Here is a 16,566-nt window from a genome sequence, read left to right as displayed (position 1 = left end):
ATTGTTCTTCCCCATCAGCCTGACTAAACCAGTGATTTTCATAACAATATTATCTTTGAGCCCTACCTGAACAATTTCAACTGAATCTGAAAGAAGTATTCTGTGGAAAAATTGATCTATTGGAATGGATAATATGGTTGCCTTGGACAAAGGCACTTGCAAGTACTTAGTCTGGAACTGTCAATGTTGGGTTTTTTTACCAACATGTTTCCCTGATCTTTATTTGAATATTGTTTGATGTCCTTCGTATCTTGCTTTGGAAGCTTGTTTCCTCTATGTTTATTCTACTTTTGACAGGTTAATATATCTGTGCATGGTGACCTTCTGGTAAATAATTCTTTTCCCCCAAGGCAAATTATGAGGGACTAATTAGACTACAGAATTCACAAATAAATGACCAATTAAACTTAGTGGGTTCATGAGAACATAAATGTCTTACTCAATTAAGAAAAGTAGATTCTTGACATTATAGATAATTTTCACATTCTTTCATTACTGTATTTCTTTTTATTAAGAAGCAAAATTATTTCTGTGTGAAAACATCTAGACAACTTCTAAACTCTTACCTTTAATTATGGTTACTTTTCTGTTATATTCTAAGGCCATTTTGTTTTTTCAGAATAGCCGTAGGGCTCGTGAAGTGATGCAGTGCAATCGGCCCCCAAAAAACTGTAAAGAAGCTTTCACTGCTGAAGGTGACCAAGTCTTTGAACGACGGTATTACTCTTCCGATTTTGTCAGACCCAAATTCCTGAGTCAGGATGTTGAAGCAGAAATCAGGTTAGCATCTTGTAACACGTTTGTGAAAAGTGCTCCTGTTGGAATGAATTGTGGAATTGCGTGCTTGTCTATTTGCATGTAACACTGCTCTCTAGTTTCTCCATTTTATTTCTGAGATTTACATTTCCTTTTTGAGAATTCTAGAAAATCTTCAGTAATTTCAGTGCCTTTCTGTCATAGGGACAAACTTGCACTGTATCTTTCAATCTTTCAGCTTGGGGCATGTAGATCTTACCCACCAAGTAGCGATTTTCAGTGCTCAATACTCCAGGAAATCCAGCTACCTTCTTTTTTATGCTTGGTCAAAAAGAGTATGGAGTCAAAGTAGTCTCTTTAAAAATATAGTATTTGAACAGTGGTGTCATAGCTTACTGCAAGGGAGGCCTTACTATTCAAACCAAAGTTGTTAGCACACATCCTCCTACTAGTTTCAAACTTTGCATCTGTGTTTTCTGAGGCTTTTGACTTCATTCATGGTAGGTATATCTGAGATTTCCCTCACCTTTTGTATTTTTAGGAGTTTTTCTCTCATTGCTTTCAAAATGGTAGTTGAAAAAACAAAGTGTACTTCAGAGATTACAAACTTGAACTGTCACTAAGGAAATTTGTGACAGTAGAATACTTCCATTTTGAGGCTTGGATTATATTAGAGACATACTAGGTAATTTTAGTATGAATAGCTGATAGTATAAACTGAATCGAATGTTAAAATTTATTTCTGTAAATTCAAAGGTTTCAAATATGTGAGTTAACTGTAATTTGTTCATATCAGTATATAATGAATTTCACTCAGAGATTATCTTAACTTTCAGAGTGTTACAGGCATTCCAGTAGCAATTTTGCTATGGAGGAATGATGTAGGCTAGTTAAAGAGGAGTGCATTTTTAGCCTTTGCCTTGTCATGCATGTAATTTTTATTTGTGTTTTTCTGTATGCGTTTGTCACAAATGATATCTGTGTAGTATGTAACATCTCAATATCACTTTGTTTATAAAGTCACTTGAATAAAGAAATTGAAAACAAAAAGGCACAGTTGACAGCATCTCAGCAACGCTTATATTCCATTGAAAATGAGATTAGGCAGAATAAAGATCATCTCTATGCTCATCAGCGACACCAAAAACAACTACAGGTAAAAATAGATACAGTGTTAGTTTTTAGAATCTCCTCAGTCTTTCCCTGTTTCATTTTCACTTCTGCAATCTATTTGGAGTGTTTGACAGTTTTTAATTTTTATCCTTACTTTTGTTGTTTGCTGTCATGTTTTTAATTTTTGTAGTATGTTCTTGTAATTAAAGATTACAAAAAATTACCACATTAATCCTAGCATGTGCTGTTGTTTCTGTTTGGTATCTTTCTCCCCCTTGTGCTAAATCTTACAAATTTTTACTGCTCTTTTTCACACTAGTACAAGATGTTACAAAGAAAAGACACTTGCATCATATAATGCTTCTCCCTCCTTTATTTCTGTTGAGCCTTGCATCTTCATTCCCAAAATCTTGTTTATCTTCATACTCTTCCAGTAAATTTTCAACCTATCTTGATATGCTGAATACTTCTTCTTTAATTTTTCTTAATTTTAATTTCTTTATAAACCACTTTACAGCTGTGAACCTCTTTTTTGTGGTCTCTGGTACTTGCAGATAGGATATACATTTGTGGTGGCCAGTGATGCTGCAGATAGGCAGTGTAAGCTAATACATACTATATAAGTTTATATTCAGTAAATTATAAGTAAGAAACAGAAAAAAAAACCTGGCATGTGGTCTGAAATGCTGACGATAAATACTTGGAGAAATAATAAAATCTATTTTATTCAATTGTCATATTGAATGGAAATATGTTAACTTAATGAATTAAAGCACATGACTTTCAGAACAAGTTATATCTCATGAAAATTAATTCCACAGGTGAGTGTGAAGAGTTGTGTCTCTTGTTAGTCACTAATGAAACTAATAAATACAAGTATCTTCTTTCCTGTGATGACTTAAATGAACAAATACGAACTTTTCTCTTTAGTTAAGCTTCAGAACATCTATTTTCTTTTTCTTCTCAGGTAAAAGTAAGAACAGCAAATGCAGAGATAGCAGATCTTGAAAACGTGGAAGAACACCAGTCAGCGGACGTCCATATATTAGTAAGAATAAATTATCCAATTATGTCTAATCAAGATATGAATAATGTCTTTTAATGTTGGCAGGGCTTTGAAATAAGCAAAGTTGGATGGTGAAGAATATAACACTTGCCATAATTCTAAATATTTCTGTAAATGGAGTGACTTTATTTATTTTTGGGGATTTAATTTTTTTTTCCCACAGTTTTGCAATATTTGCTGTTTTGAATCAGAAAGTATTTAGGATGATAATTTATTAGGAATAGAGTTATTTTCTAGGAGACAACAACAGTCCACTTACTCTTCCTGCATTGCATTGTGTATTGGATGTATATTGGCCACAGATCCAGAGGGAAGTTACCTTGTTCTTTTCAGTCTTTCATCAAAACTCCCAAATAAAATCCTCTTAATTTTCACTCACATGAATATGAACTTTTATTTCGCAATTTGATTTAGTGGTCTCCTACAAGATCTGTCAGTCTCTTCCTTTCGGTTTTAGTGACAATTACATTGAGCTGCTCCTATTCTTACTAGAGTTAGTACTTAATATAATACTGTACCTTAACACTGATAGTAAAATAAAAATCTGGTACAGTAGTTTACAAATGTGTCTCATTTTATTATTCTTAACTTTAATACCTTTTGACAGGAAGATGAAGCTGAAGAAAATAAGGGTAGGATGGAATGTGTAAAACAGGACATGCAGCTACAAAGCAGAAAAATGGAAGAACTGAAAAATAATCTCGAAGCAGCTGAGAAAAAATTAGAAGAAGTGAAAGAAAAAATTCATCAAGTAGAAGAAATTGCTGGGCCAGTTAAGGTAACAATAATTTTATATTCTGATTTTGATTTGTTTCATTTGTGTGTCCAGGTGAATGAGGTTAAGAAGAGGTGAGGAAGGAGGAAAGAACTTGCTGTTGCCTGATGTACTTAAGGTCTATCTAGAGAATAGAAATGTAGCATTCTATCTAAGAGCATATTGGAAAATAAGCTTGGCAATATTCTGAAGGTGATGTTGATTGTTACGTGGAATCACTGTAGTGTTTTATGTTTAAAGATGGTTCATTTCCAGGTATCTTTAGTCATGGAGTGAAAAGGAAGGAAAAACACTTTTCCTTGATTTTCTTTCCCGTGCTTCACATTTGTTGTTTTTGCTTGTTTGTTCCTAAGAAACCTTGGCTAAGAATGTTCATAAGTGTTCATTTCTCAAAATAGCATTTGAAGTTCTATATGAAGTGGTTGTTATTTTATGAAATTACATAATCATAGAAGGTACCAGTATATAGTTTTAATTATTCAAGACTACAGAAGGCACCTGGAAATGGCAGAGAAATAGCAAGACTTAAGATAAATAACAGAATGGTGACATGCAAAATTTGATATTGGCAAATGGAAGGCAGTCTCACATTGGCAAGAAGAACTTACAGTTTGAAAATAGAAAACAGAAACAAGACTTGGGGACATTTATAGTACTATAAACTTGTAGAAGGATGAACTGAAGAAAACTTAAAAGATAACTATGGGAATCTCTTACATGTCTCACTTAAACTGTAAATTGCTGTGTAGCCAGCCCAAATTAAATGAACAAACAAAACCAGTAAGGAACACTCTGTATGGAAAGAGAAGAGATTTATTCAGAACATGAAAACATTATTGCTTGTTATTTAGAGTACCGAACACAATCGAAAGAAGCACTGAAATTCCTGAAAAGGTTTTGAATCAGATGTGTTGTTAAGTGTTCTACAGTTGTTTAATGAACTGTTGACATACAACAAGTCGTGGTTTTAAGATAGGACTGGAAAAAAGTAAGAGCATCTGTTATTGTTGGTGGTGGTTGGTTTTCTTGTTTGTTCTTGTGTTGTTTTTGACTTGTTTCTTGGTTTTTTCTGTTTGGTTTGGTGGTTTTTATTTTTGTTTATTGAGGCTAGCCATCTAGTTGACAGGAATGAGGAAGAAAATGGTGCCCTAATTTATGTCATTCTTTATACCTCTTTGCTTCCCTGGAAAGATACATCACTTCAACAGTATCAGTACTTATAGACGTTGCTGGTAAAGGCTCTGGAGCACAATTTCTGTGAGGAGCAGTTGAGGGGGCTGGGGCTGTTTAGCCTGGAGAAAAGGAGGTTTAAGAGGGACCTTACCAGTCCCTACAACCACCTGGAAGGAGGTTTTAGTGAGGTAGGGATCAGTCTCTTCTGGGTAACAAGTGACAGGAGAGGAAATTACTTCAACTTGCACCAGGGAAAATTTAGTTTAGAGATGGGCAAAAAATTTTTCTTGGAAAGAGTTGTAAACCATTGGAACAAACCTCCCAGGCAAGTGGTGGAATCACCATCCCTGAAGTGTTCAAGTGTATGGCTGTTGTACTGGAGGATGTGGTTAGTGGTGTATATGGTGGTGGTTTTGGGTGATGGTTGTACTTAATGTTCTTAAAGTTTTATTCTAACCCTAACTATGCTATGATTCTATGATTTTATATTCCAGGTATAACAGGACACTGAATTTTCACACAGAAATGCAGTTCTGGCTGATGTCACACAGGCATCAAAAGTTCCATATAGAATGTAGTGTAAAAAATAAAAGCAGTTTTTTGAGCTTTAGGAGAAAGCATAGCTTTTTTTAAGGATGAAAACATCACCACAAAATGTAATTCCTAAAATAATTCCATGCATTTATTCCTTGTCAGAATTAAGCTTATATTTTCTCATAAACTGTGGTTAAAGCTCCCAGACTCTAGAAGTAGTGTTACTGAAAGCAGAATAAGTTAGAACAACGTGTGAGAAGTCAGTAAACACTAGAGAGGTTCTCAGGAATCCACCCCAAAGAGCTCACAATGTGATTTGTTCCAAACAGGCTGAATTAAACCAGGCTGAGTCAGAAGTGGAAAACAGTAAACGCCATTTGCAGCAGTATGAAGACAAACAGAGAGAGCATGTGGCTTGCATAAATAAGCTCAAAGATTTACTGGTTTCCAAAGGAAAGGAATTAGAGGTACATGTGGTGGGATTTTATTTTTTTTTTTAGCTATTGAAGTCAGATGGTCGCAATTCTTCTAATATATAATAATAAATCATTCCACTTGTATAACATAGAGACCATAATAATATACTGGGCTACCCGGAGCATTCTCTCAACTATGTCCTATGCTGACTATGTAAAGCAGGTAAAGTAATTTTATGTAAGTGAATTGAGGCTTCTTTTTTCTGACAGGACACCATTTCTGTCTTGACAGATAAATTGGGGTTCATCCATCTAGGACCATTTCTTCCATCGTTTGCAATTAGAAGATTAAAATTACCTAAAATTCATGGCTTAAGTTAAATTGAATAATATTGTTTTGGTTTCTTGGATGGTACATTTTTCCTTGTACAGGCCCCATATCTGTCTTTTGAAGACTTACCTAATCAAGCTTTATTAACAAACTCTGAAGTCACACCCACAAAGACTTTTGGAAGACTGCCCTATTTAAATATGGTGATTTTGGTTCCTTATTTATCTGCATTAGCTGAATAACTGTGATTGTATTAAAAATCTTGGATACAGTTCTTGGCACTGAAATAACTACCCATGTATAAATGTTGTTGATAAAGTTGTTAACTGGGTTTGCTGAAATGAAAACAGAAATAACACAAAAATACTGTCCTTTCTTGAAGTTCATGTTTTTCTGTAGCATAAAATACTTGTTGTGAAGAATAAACAGATTTTTAAAAAACATGACAGTTAGTTGAGTTTCAAATATTCCTTTAGGAAAAAATGGCAAAAGCGAGGCAAATCTTCTCGGAGCGCATCAAGGTCAGCAGAACTGTTAAAAGTCTTGATGCAGAAATGAATCGCTTGAGAGAGAAGATAAATTCAGAAAGCAGTCACCGTGGAAACAGAGAAGAAATAATCCAGTAAGTCATCTTTACTGTCTAAAACAGTTCAGGTAGGATGGAAAAGAGAGAGGAAAGAAGAGTTTTCTTACTGTCTCACTGTGTGTTTATGTGTGGTTTTGGTACTTCAGCTATGTATGAAGGTGTAGAAATGCATTGTACTGATTCTCCCAGTACTGAACAGATTTAAGAGTCCTGAGACACCTTCCCGTGGTTTAAGCAGCATCTGTGCTATATATATGATGTTACCAGTAACCAGATACCCTCTCAGTGTATTGAAGTATCCTAGTTATGACTACAGGAATTTAACTCGCCATTATTTTGTGATGCATTGAATATTAAGCATAATTGCCATTTGAGTAATGAATGATTGCACAAGCTAGGCAGCTTCTTGAGGTTTTTACTTCAGTGTATCTCAAGGAAGCACTCCCCTCAGATAGTCTTGATATTCTATGGGGAAACCAGTCATTCTCCTTGGTGAAAGAATTTATTTTCAAAAAAATTAAAAATAGACTTAAGATGTAATTTTTGTCCCCATTTGATTTGTGAACAGTGTCTTATTTGACTTATCAAATGTTTTTAGCTTTCACGTAAATCCTCACAAGAAAATTTTCATTTGAATATTTTAATTATCAAAATTATTTTCAGCATTTACAACAATAGCTCATTTTTAATGTAATGCATATTACTCCTAACCTTTCTGTTAATTAAAACAGGCAATTTCATTATGCAAAGGAAAGGTATGAGGATGCAAGCAATAAATTAAAGAATTCAAGGAGATTTATTGCAAAGCTGGACGAAGTAATGACAGAGAGGCTCAAAGTGTATCGGCAGTTCCTAAGGTGAGTTTAACACAGTGTTCACAACAATCTCTTTAACCTAAGCTTGCTCCCAGTTTCAATCTTATTGTGCCTGAGAGTTTAGAGTTTTCAGCCTGGACTGAAAGCTGGAAAAGCAGTAAGATAGTGGAGCCTGTATTTTGCTACATCCCAGAGTCCTCAACTGTGCTGACTTCATCCAAGGCAGTTCTGTTTGAGAGCTGGTTTTGGTCAGTAAAATGTCAGCAACATACTAGAACTTGAAATAATCTGGGCAGTCACTAATTTTTTATTGATTATAATTGGTGATGCTGAGCTCCTATTATTTCATTGTGGGCCGAACACTTCTCCTCTGCTCTGCGCTGAAAAAATTTGAAGATCTTGATTCAGGTTCTGTAATTTGACAGCTTCTTCTCCATTACTGTGTACACCCCTTCTTTCTTGCTTCAGTCCCTTAATATCCTATACTTTTCCATGGAGATTTTGTTGTTGTCTTCCTTCAGTAAGATTCTCTCCAGTCTGTCTAATGTCACCCACTTGAGAGTGCAGTTGATTTTGAGAGAATGTTGTTATTGGAGGAGGGCTTAATACTTAATGATGTGAAACTGTTGATGAAAATGTGTTATCACTTTTTCATGTATTTAAAAACTTAGTCCTCTAATGTATGTTTGCTTGATTTAAGGAGCCTTTCTATGCAATGCAAACTCCACTTTGAACAATTATTACGTCTTCGAGGTTGCTCTGGACATATAATTTTTGATCACAAGAATGAGACACTTTCCATAACAGTAAGTAATTTTATATTACTTCAGTTACCGTAATACATAATGAATTATTATTTGTTTTAGTCTCAGGTGCTGAAGTGCATTGCAAATGATGGAATAAATTATTTTTTCCTCTCCAAAATGTGATATACTAAGTCGTAGTGTTATAAATATTCTGATCAAGTAATCAATCATATAAAAGAGTTAGTTACGATTACAAGTAGAAAATCATGAATTAAAAAGTATGGAAAGTTTAGGAGTGTTGTGCTTGAAATATGCAGCCATAGGAACCTCACCAAGAAGTTGCTGGACTTCTGTGTTTTGGTTAAGAAACTATGGAGACTGACATGCACACCAGTTATGCTGCTTGGAAACACCCGTACCCTTCCCATCTTGGTTTGAATATCAGTGATGATCAGTAGACCTCAGCAGGGATGGCCAATGATTGTTTTAGGATAAGAATATTGATGAAGTTATATAACTTAACAAAACCAGTCATTGCAGAGGTTAAATTTAAGAGTGGGCATATTATGCATAGTATGTAAAAGAACTTATGTAACAATGATTCAGCAGAAAAAGTATGTAAAAATGGCAGGATTTTGTCTGTTGAGCAGGACACGTCGGAGGAGTTACCAAAAGCCTGAGTGAAGAAGTGTCTGCTTAATCACATCAAATTGGTGTTGGATAAGTTTCTTTCATCCCATTTGGTGACAGTAGGATGTTGTTGAAAACAAGGACAAAAATCATTGCCATTTTAAATGGGCAGGTTGCTAGGTTAGAAGGAATAAATGTGGATTGGTTTGTTTTCTTTCAAAATAACTTATTCCTGGTTCACTAATGGGAAGTTCATCAGTATTTGTGTGATTGTATAATGGCTCTAGTTGTTATTTAAACAACTTAATGCAGGAAAGCTTCAATAGGCTTTTTTTTCTGTGTACCTTTTCTGTGTACCTAACATACATCCCAAAAAGTTTTATCATGGGTTTATTTACTTTTGTTTCTGTGGGAGACTTCAGTTCTAGGGATTAAGGGGAAAAACGTGCAGTGGCAACATAAATACATGTCACAGTCCTAATTAGACAGGTGAAGCAGATGTATCTGAAGAAAAAAACTCAGTCCATAAAATATCCAGTCATTATTTGACATTATCAGGATATATTTTTATAATAGCTGATATCTCAGATCACAAAAGATATCTGTATTTAGTCAAAGAATGTAAGTTGCACAAAAGAAAACTGCAAAAAACTCCAAAATGGCCCTTATTTGCCTGCTTAACTTGTTACAGGCAATGCAGTTAGTAGGGCAAGAAAATGTCCAAGTTTCATCTTACAGAAGGAATGCCACAAGATGTCATCGTAATCAATGTAACCCAATGGCTGTTCACAATGTTTCATGTATTCCATGTAAAGAATCCTTTCCTCATTTAAAGTCTTCTGTAGATCAATTATCCGCTTTTCTATTGTACTTGATAACTATGGGATTTTACTGTTACGTAAACATTTGTGTTGCTACTGCTTAACAATGATTAAAAATAAAGATTTGAATAACAAAAATCTGGCAGTCATTCAATCTGTTTGCTGTGTATGATTGTGATAGAGGAAGTTGCAGTGATCCTAAAAATGTGTTACTAAATGGTTAGGAGCCATCCCATTCCAGAATGGCAATTGCAGTGAAATGTAGAAAATTGTTTTCAGGTGATGTCTGTGTGTCCATGTATGTGTTTGCTGTTAAAATTATGATTCTGTTGCTGTGTCTTCATCTCAGATTTAAAAATTGCTCCAATATTTTTATTTCAAGGTTCAGCCTCGAGAGGAAGAGAAAGCTGCCCATTGTGATCTAAGATCCTTATCAGGAGGTGAACGTTCCTTCTCCACAGTTTGTTTCATTCTTTCTCTGTGGAACATTACTGAATCTCCTTTCAGATGCATGGATGAATTTGATGTCTACATGGTATAGTTTAAACTTAAACTATGTCTCCCATTCTGATTTGTATAAATTAGTGAAATAGTTGAGTTATTTGGTTAGATTTAAAGCCACTATAGTTAACTGTTAGCTATATAAAGCCCCCAAACCAAAATCAAAATCCCCCCAAAAATTTGTTAGTGACCTTGTTCCCTTTGTTTGGTGACATTTGAATTTGAAGCTTATTTTGTTTCTGAAGTTGGTATCCAGAAATATGAGTCTTTCTGTTAATTTACGTGCTCAAACCTTTGCTCAGCACAAAAATAATAAATAATAATTTATTTATTAATAAAAAATAATAAATCAGCTGTTACTGTGTTTGTTAGAGCCTGACTCTGCATATTGCTGGGACATTCTGGGCTTGGCATGTGCTTTGATTTCTGCCAATTTTGAGATAAGTGGGGTTTTTTCAGAGCAAATGTAGCAGTTGGGTTCACTGTTGCTACTCATTTTACAGAAACTCATACTTCAGCTAGGAGCATGTTTCCAAGATGTTGAAATGCAGAATAGTGAACAATAAATACTAATGTTAACTAAAACTGATAAATCATATTTTTCTGTACAGCTTCCCTAAGCAGGCTACAAACCCATTTTGAAATTTATTTTCTTTTTTTAAGATTTATTTCCTACTTATCAATATACAGGGTAGTGTGAGTTTGAGAAAATATTTACTTCTGTGACACAAAGATTTGATACTGGCTCATTTAATTTTGCCTCAGTGTCTCTTCCTCATCAGTCGTTTATTTACTAGGAATCACCTAGAGGGAACAAAGATAATATAGTTTATAATGAATTTCAAAAAGGACAGTATGAATATAAGGTAGTGAAGCAGTTGTTTTTCAGCCAACTTTCAAATCTTAAATCCTCTTTCAAAAGTTAGTTGTGCAGTTTATCCATCTTTCTGGAAAAAGGTGGATACTCAGAACTGTAGGCCTTGCAAAGAACTTGCATGTCATCTACTCCATAAATTATTCCACACAATTTACCTTTCCACCACAGTGCCAGTAAGTGCAGCCTTACTGTCCACACATTCTGAAGTTTCTCTTGGTGCAGTCATGGAGCCCCACCACATGAGGACACCATGGTGTGTTTTTGTGGGAGATCTCTGCTTTCATGAGGAGCAGTGCACAGCTGCAGAGCTTTGTTAGTCCCTGCTAATAACAGCTTCTTATTGCACATCCTTTGCAGTAAGCCTAATGCCTAAGGCTGCATTCAAAATAGTAATAATGATAATAACAATAATAATCCTAATAAAAACAAGCTCCATAATATCATAGGTTTTATGGAGCCCTTAAGTTCTTTCAGGTGATTTTTTAGGCAGAATTTTACAGGAAACATTATTCTGCTAAAGTACAGTTTATCTCAGCATATCAATAAAATAAGTACTGTATGTACATCAAAGATGATAGAAAAACACTAAAAGTAGATGAGTGTGTGATTTTTCTATTGCCTAGAAGCTTTCTATTGCCCATGTATACTAAAAAGCACAGTCCAAGAATATCTCAGGCTATAATTTGTAGCTTTTAGATTTTTACCCTAATGTTTCTCCAGTTTTTCTTAGTTTTTATTAGTCTTACTTAGATGTTTTCTTTAGCCAACCTTGACTCTATCACAGTTAATTCTGGAAGGTTTTCTAGAGTCATGTTTTCTAATGTATTTATTACTGTCAGTACCTCTACCTGACACATCTTTTGTCTTTAGGATATGCTTAATAGAAGAATTGCCATCGATATGATTCTGGAGAGGGCTGACTTTCAGCGGCATCGACAGTTCATTTTGTTCACCCCCCTGAGCATGAGGTGGGTAATACTCTTGTGGTTTATTTCAGGGTATAAGAATTGCAAGGGAGTTCTCTTTCAAGGAGTGTAACTTGAAAAATTTGAAAATGAGGGGAAAGAAATTTTGCTGTTTGTAGCAGTAGAAGATAAACAAGCAGTTCATTGCTGATGGTTCTGTGAATTTAAAGGAGTTTTTTAATAGATTTTTTTTTACTCTTCCTTATATAATGGTAATTCAGTGAGACTTGAATCAGTCTATCTGAAATAAAACAACTTTTAGAAATGTTTTATTTTGTCAAACAGGCTCTTCTTAGCTTAGCTTTGTATGTCCCTCTCCCCTCCCAAAAATAACAAATTACTTGGGATTTTTTTTCTATTAATACTGCACTACTTTCAAGGGGTTTGTCATTTGAGTTGATTTTATTTTCTGGGTTTTAATGTTGCTGATCTAGAGACTCATAGCTTACACCATGTTTTAAATTTTTGATCTAGTGGTTTAAAATTCTTTCAAAACCTTTATATAAAACCACGGTAGAGCCATTCCCACTTTAAGGGGACACTCATGTCTCTAACCTTGTGCAACCAGCTCTTCTCTATTAACCCAGTGTAACCAATGAAGCCTGAGAGGGTAATTAAAGCAGTCTTCAAAAAGAAGTTGATCTATTCCTAATTGTCATCCGTCACTAAAATCTATAAAAAGTAGAGTAGTGGTATCTGTTACTATTTCAGTGGAAATGCTTTTGTGGAGATTTTCTCAAACTGAAAAACACACAGGAATTTTTTGTATGGTTATCGTTGAAAAAATTAACAATTCAAGTTCAGTTTGAATTTGTTACATTGTTCCATGTTTCACGTTCAGCGAACATTAAATTTAACCAAAATATGGGGGCAAACATCAGGAGAAATCCATTCAGGATAATGAGTGGAGAAGCCTGTGCAAATTTATGTTTAGTAACTTTGCTCATTAGTGATATGTGGTGATTGATTAGATGTGTGTATGATGTGTGCTGCTTCAGGATCTCTAAGGCAAATCATTACTTCTATTCCATCATTTGTTCATTTGGAGGTTTTAGTAAAAGAACCTTTTCTCTAGTTAAGGCACTCTAATTGTTAGAAATCACATGAGTGAAATGAGTGCTTGTCTTTACCTCAGGCTTTTACTGAAATGCGGCCCAGGATCAGTTCAGTGAAGCCTGAATTTTCACCCCATGTTACTGCTTTTAAAACTGTCAAAGAAAAAAGGTGTAGTTATTTAAAGGAAAAGATGTAATGTAAAGAATCAAATAGAAATACTAAAATTCTTGGAGAAGAAACACTGTTTAAATGATGCATCCTTTATTTTTAGTTCTCTGCCTACGAGTCCCCATATTCGAATCCTCCGCATGCCAGACCCTCCAAGAGACCAAAGAACACTGAATTTCCAAAATAGGAATGACATAGATGAAGATCAATAAGTATCTCTGTATGAATATGGTATAATATTGAAGACAAATGTGGAATAATATATGTAAAATTATTTCTTCCTGATGCTGAAAAAGATGATGATTTGTTAGATACTCTCAGGAAGATATTTCTGTATTATTATTAATTATTTTTTAAAGGATTACTGTGTGTGCACAGAACAAGAATAAGCACAGTTTGGACAAGGAGAAAATTTTGAATGTTCTGTTGATATTTTTAGCTACCAACTACAGAATTTTTTTATCCGTTGTTCTGATTTTTCTTCTGGAAAAGTTAAAATATATTTTGTATAACTATAAAATATTTTAATAAACCGTTTGAACTGATACTTGTGGTAATGTTGTAGTGTCTCTACACACTTAAAATTAGCATTAGGTTAAAAATATTGTTTTCTTCCTAGCTATGCTTTATGCTTTATTTCTTAAATGTGTGGTAGGTAATTAATACATGCAATAAAATGTTTGTTTTATTTTATTATTATTTTATTAACTTGATTTATAATATTAAATAATTATTAATTATTTATTTTATTATTAAATGTTCATTTATTTTCCAGTGAAACCACAGTAGCTGAACATGAGAAACTATTAGAACTCATACTTTCATCATTAGAAAAGGGAAACATTTATATGTAGTATATTATCTTGGAGGGAAAATAGTTCTTTCATTCCTTTCCTAAAGAGTTTGTGTGTCTTTGGACATGAGCTTAGAAAACCTGGCAAGCTGTGTCTGTATAAACCTAGATTCTTAATTCCACTGAACTGGTTCTTACACACTCTTGAGTTTACAGGTATAGAATAAGTCTCTAAATAATAATTTTATTATAATAAACTAAAGAGACACGAGTTTTTCCAATATACAGGAATGAAGTAGAATAAAAATTTGGGGAAATAATATAGTAACTTTTCTACAGCATTATAGATCTGTGTTTTGTCTGCCCTGCCTCCCCTCCCACATTTCTGGTACTAGAGCACTTGATTTGTTTAGATATCACAAGCATTTATTGGGGATAAGAGAGAGAAAGAAGAAACAGATTTTTCAAACTCACTCAAATTAACCTTTTTTTCCTTTCCTGTTCATTTTTTCTCCAGGACCTTGAAATTTTTGGCAACTCTTCAAAAAAAATCACTTTTTAGAGTTCAGCTGCATTTCTTTTTTATTGTTGTTTTGGGGGATTTTTTGTTGTTGTTTGATGTTACACGGCTACAAAATCTATTGAGACTACAGAGAACAACATTCAGCAGTTTCTACACTTTTTTACTGAATAGCAGTTCCTCAATAAAACACTTACTACAGTGTAATAAAGCAGTGTAAGTTTTAACTTGACTGTAGCGTAATTTGTTTTCAGCTGCAGCACGGTATTAAACTTGTGGGTTTCTTTAAAATATGGATGCTAGGTAAGACTTGAAGGAAATACACCCTATGGAATTATGGAACCATAAAAAATGCTGAGTTGGAAGGGACCCATCAGCTGCATGATGTTCCCAGTTGACTTCTGGCAGGTTGAGGTCCCACATAAGGAGAAGGGCAGTTGAGGTGGAAGTGTCCCTTAGTTCCTCAGAGAACCATTCATCAGTGTCATCATCCTGGCCAGGAGGTCTGTAGTGGACTCCCAAGATGACCTTGCATTGTTTGTTTGTCCCTTGATTCTCAGAGGCTTGGAATTGTGCCATTGCCAACTGCAGGCTCCATCCATTACATCCCTCCCATGGCTTACAGTGCCAGCCCGCCCAGTGCTACCCTGCCCATCCCTCCTGAAGAGCCTGTAACCATCTAACTGGGCACTCCAATCACAGGACCAAGCCCACACAGTTTCACTTATGCCAGTGATATCAAATCTCTGGGACTGGGCCAAAGGCTGGTCTCTGAGATGGTCTTGTTGCTCATGCTGGTGCATTAGTGTAGAAGTATTTCAGGTGTGGTGCTTTGCCGCCAACAAACCTGAAGAAGATGGAGGGATCCCATTAGTTTTGTCAAGTTCTGGCACACCATCCACTGCTCCCCACTGGTGAACCTGGTATTGTCCCTTTCCTTCCAAGCTGGTTTAAAGTCCTGTCAATGAGCCCTGCTGGGTCCTGTGCTAGAGCTCATTCTCTTGTGAGATACGTGCATCTCATCAGGCGTCAATAGAGCAGGTGTTGAATAGATCATCCCATGGTAAAAAAAAACAGGACTTTTTGGTTACACCAGCCTTGGCTCTGCCTATTCCTGTCAATATTGTTCCTTGTTACCAAAAGGATTGTGGAAATCACTACATGTGCTTCTGATTCTTCAACATTCCACCCAAGGCTCCTGAAGTCTCTTTTGTCCTCAGAATTCTCTTTGTTTTTTCATCACTGCTGGCTTGAACAACCAATAGTGGATAGTAATCAGAGGGCCTTACTAGATTGGAGAGTTTTGCAGTAATTTCCCTTATCCATGCCCCTGGGTGCCAGCAGAATTCCCTGTGAGTTGGGTCTCGTCCCACATCACGCCATCCCTCATCTCCCTCTCCGTGAAGGGAGTCTGTTTTTAAAGCTACCCTTTCATTTCCTGTTAACAGAGGAGGTCTTGATGTGGGGTACAAGACCTGTTGCTTTGAAAGGCCCGTCTGTCCCAGTAGGACTTTTGCCCAACCTCATCAATTGCCTGGCCTTGTTCCAGAGCATCACACCTGTTGTAGAGGGTTCCAGTCCTACTTGTTTTCAGTAGGAGGAACCTTCTGATATGTGGAGTGACCTGCTTTCAGCCTTCCTCTTGAACAGACCCTTGAGTAAAAGACCTTGACTGATTACCCTGCAGGGTTCTGAGTCCACCTGCTTCTCCACTACAGTGGAGGTTTGAGACTCCTGAGAGTCTTGAGACTGTGACATCTCTGGAAATAACCCATCTCTTGCTTGTTCACTCAAATTCTACATAGCAGACCTCAGAAAGCCCAGGGTAATGGGCAGACTCCCGGCAGCTGTGAGGAGGTTACTGACAAAAGGAGACCAGGCTTTTTGTTAATGTGCATTCTGCAAGACACAGACAGCAGTCATT

General features: G+C 35.5%; 1 protein-coding gene across 3 annotated transcripts in view; it reads left to right on the top strand.

The window, feature by feature from the left end:
* SMC6 (structural maintenance of chromosomes 6) overlaps window positions 1-13,868 on the top strand; it is a 38,005-nt gene extending 24,137 nt beyond the window's left edge. For 2 of the 3 annotated variants that reach the window (XM_083858492.1, XM_083858493.1), the window contains exons 18-28: window positions 620-780; window positions 1,777-1,912; window positions 2,837-2,917; window positions 3,543-3,713; window positions 5,747-5,884; window positions 6,641-6,786; window positions 7,482-7,607; window positions 8,266-8,371; window positions 10,145-10,297; window positions 12,011-12,108; window positions 13,433-13,868. In XM_083858492.1, the coding sequence (XP_083714618.1) occupies window positions 620-780; window positions 1,777-1,912; window positions 2,837-2,917; window positions 3,543-3,713; window positions 5,747-5,884; window positions 6,641-6,786; window positions 7,482-7,607; window positions 8,266-8,371; window positions 10,145-10,297; window positions 12,011-12,108; window positions 13,433-13,541 (1,425 nt within the window). In that variant the 3' untranslated portion in view covers window positions 13,542-13,868. Of the gene's footprint in view, window positions 1-619; window positions 781-1,776; window positions 1,913-2,836; window positions 2,918-3,542; window positions 3,714-5,746; window positions 5,885-6,640; window positions 6,787-7,481; window positions 7,612-8,265; window positions 8,372-10,144; window positions 10,298-12,010; window positions 12,109-13,432 lie in introns of those variants that run through there. The other variant, XM_083858494.1, reaches the window with a different exon arrangement.
* Window positions 13,869-16,566: the final 2,698 nt, after the last annotated feature.

Source organism: Zosterops lateralis (genome assembly GCF_965231275.1).
Source record: "Zosterops lateralis genome assembly, chromosome: 3".
NCBI classification, from domain to species: Eukaryota; Metazoa; Chordata; class Aves; order Passeriformes; family Zosteropidae; genus Zosterops; species Zosterops lateralis.
Note: the sequence above shows the minus strand (reverse complement) of the source record. Positions and strands in the feature narration are given on the sequence as shown.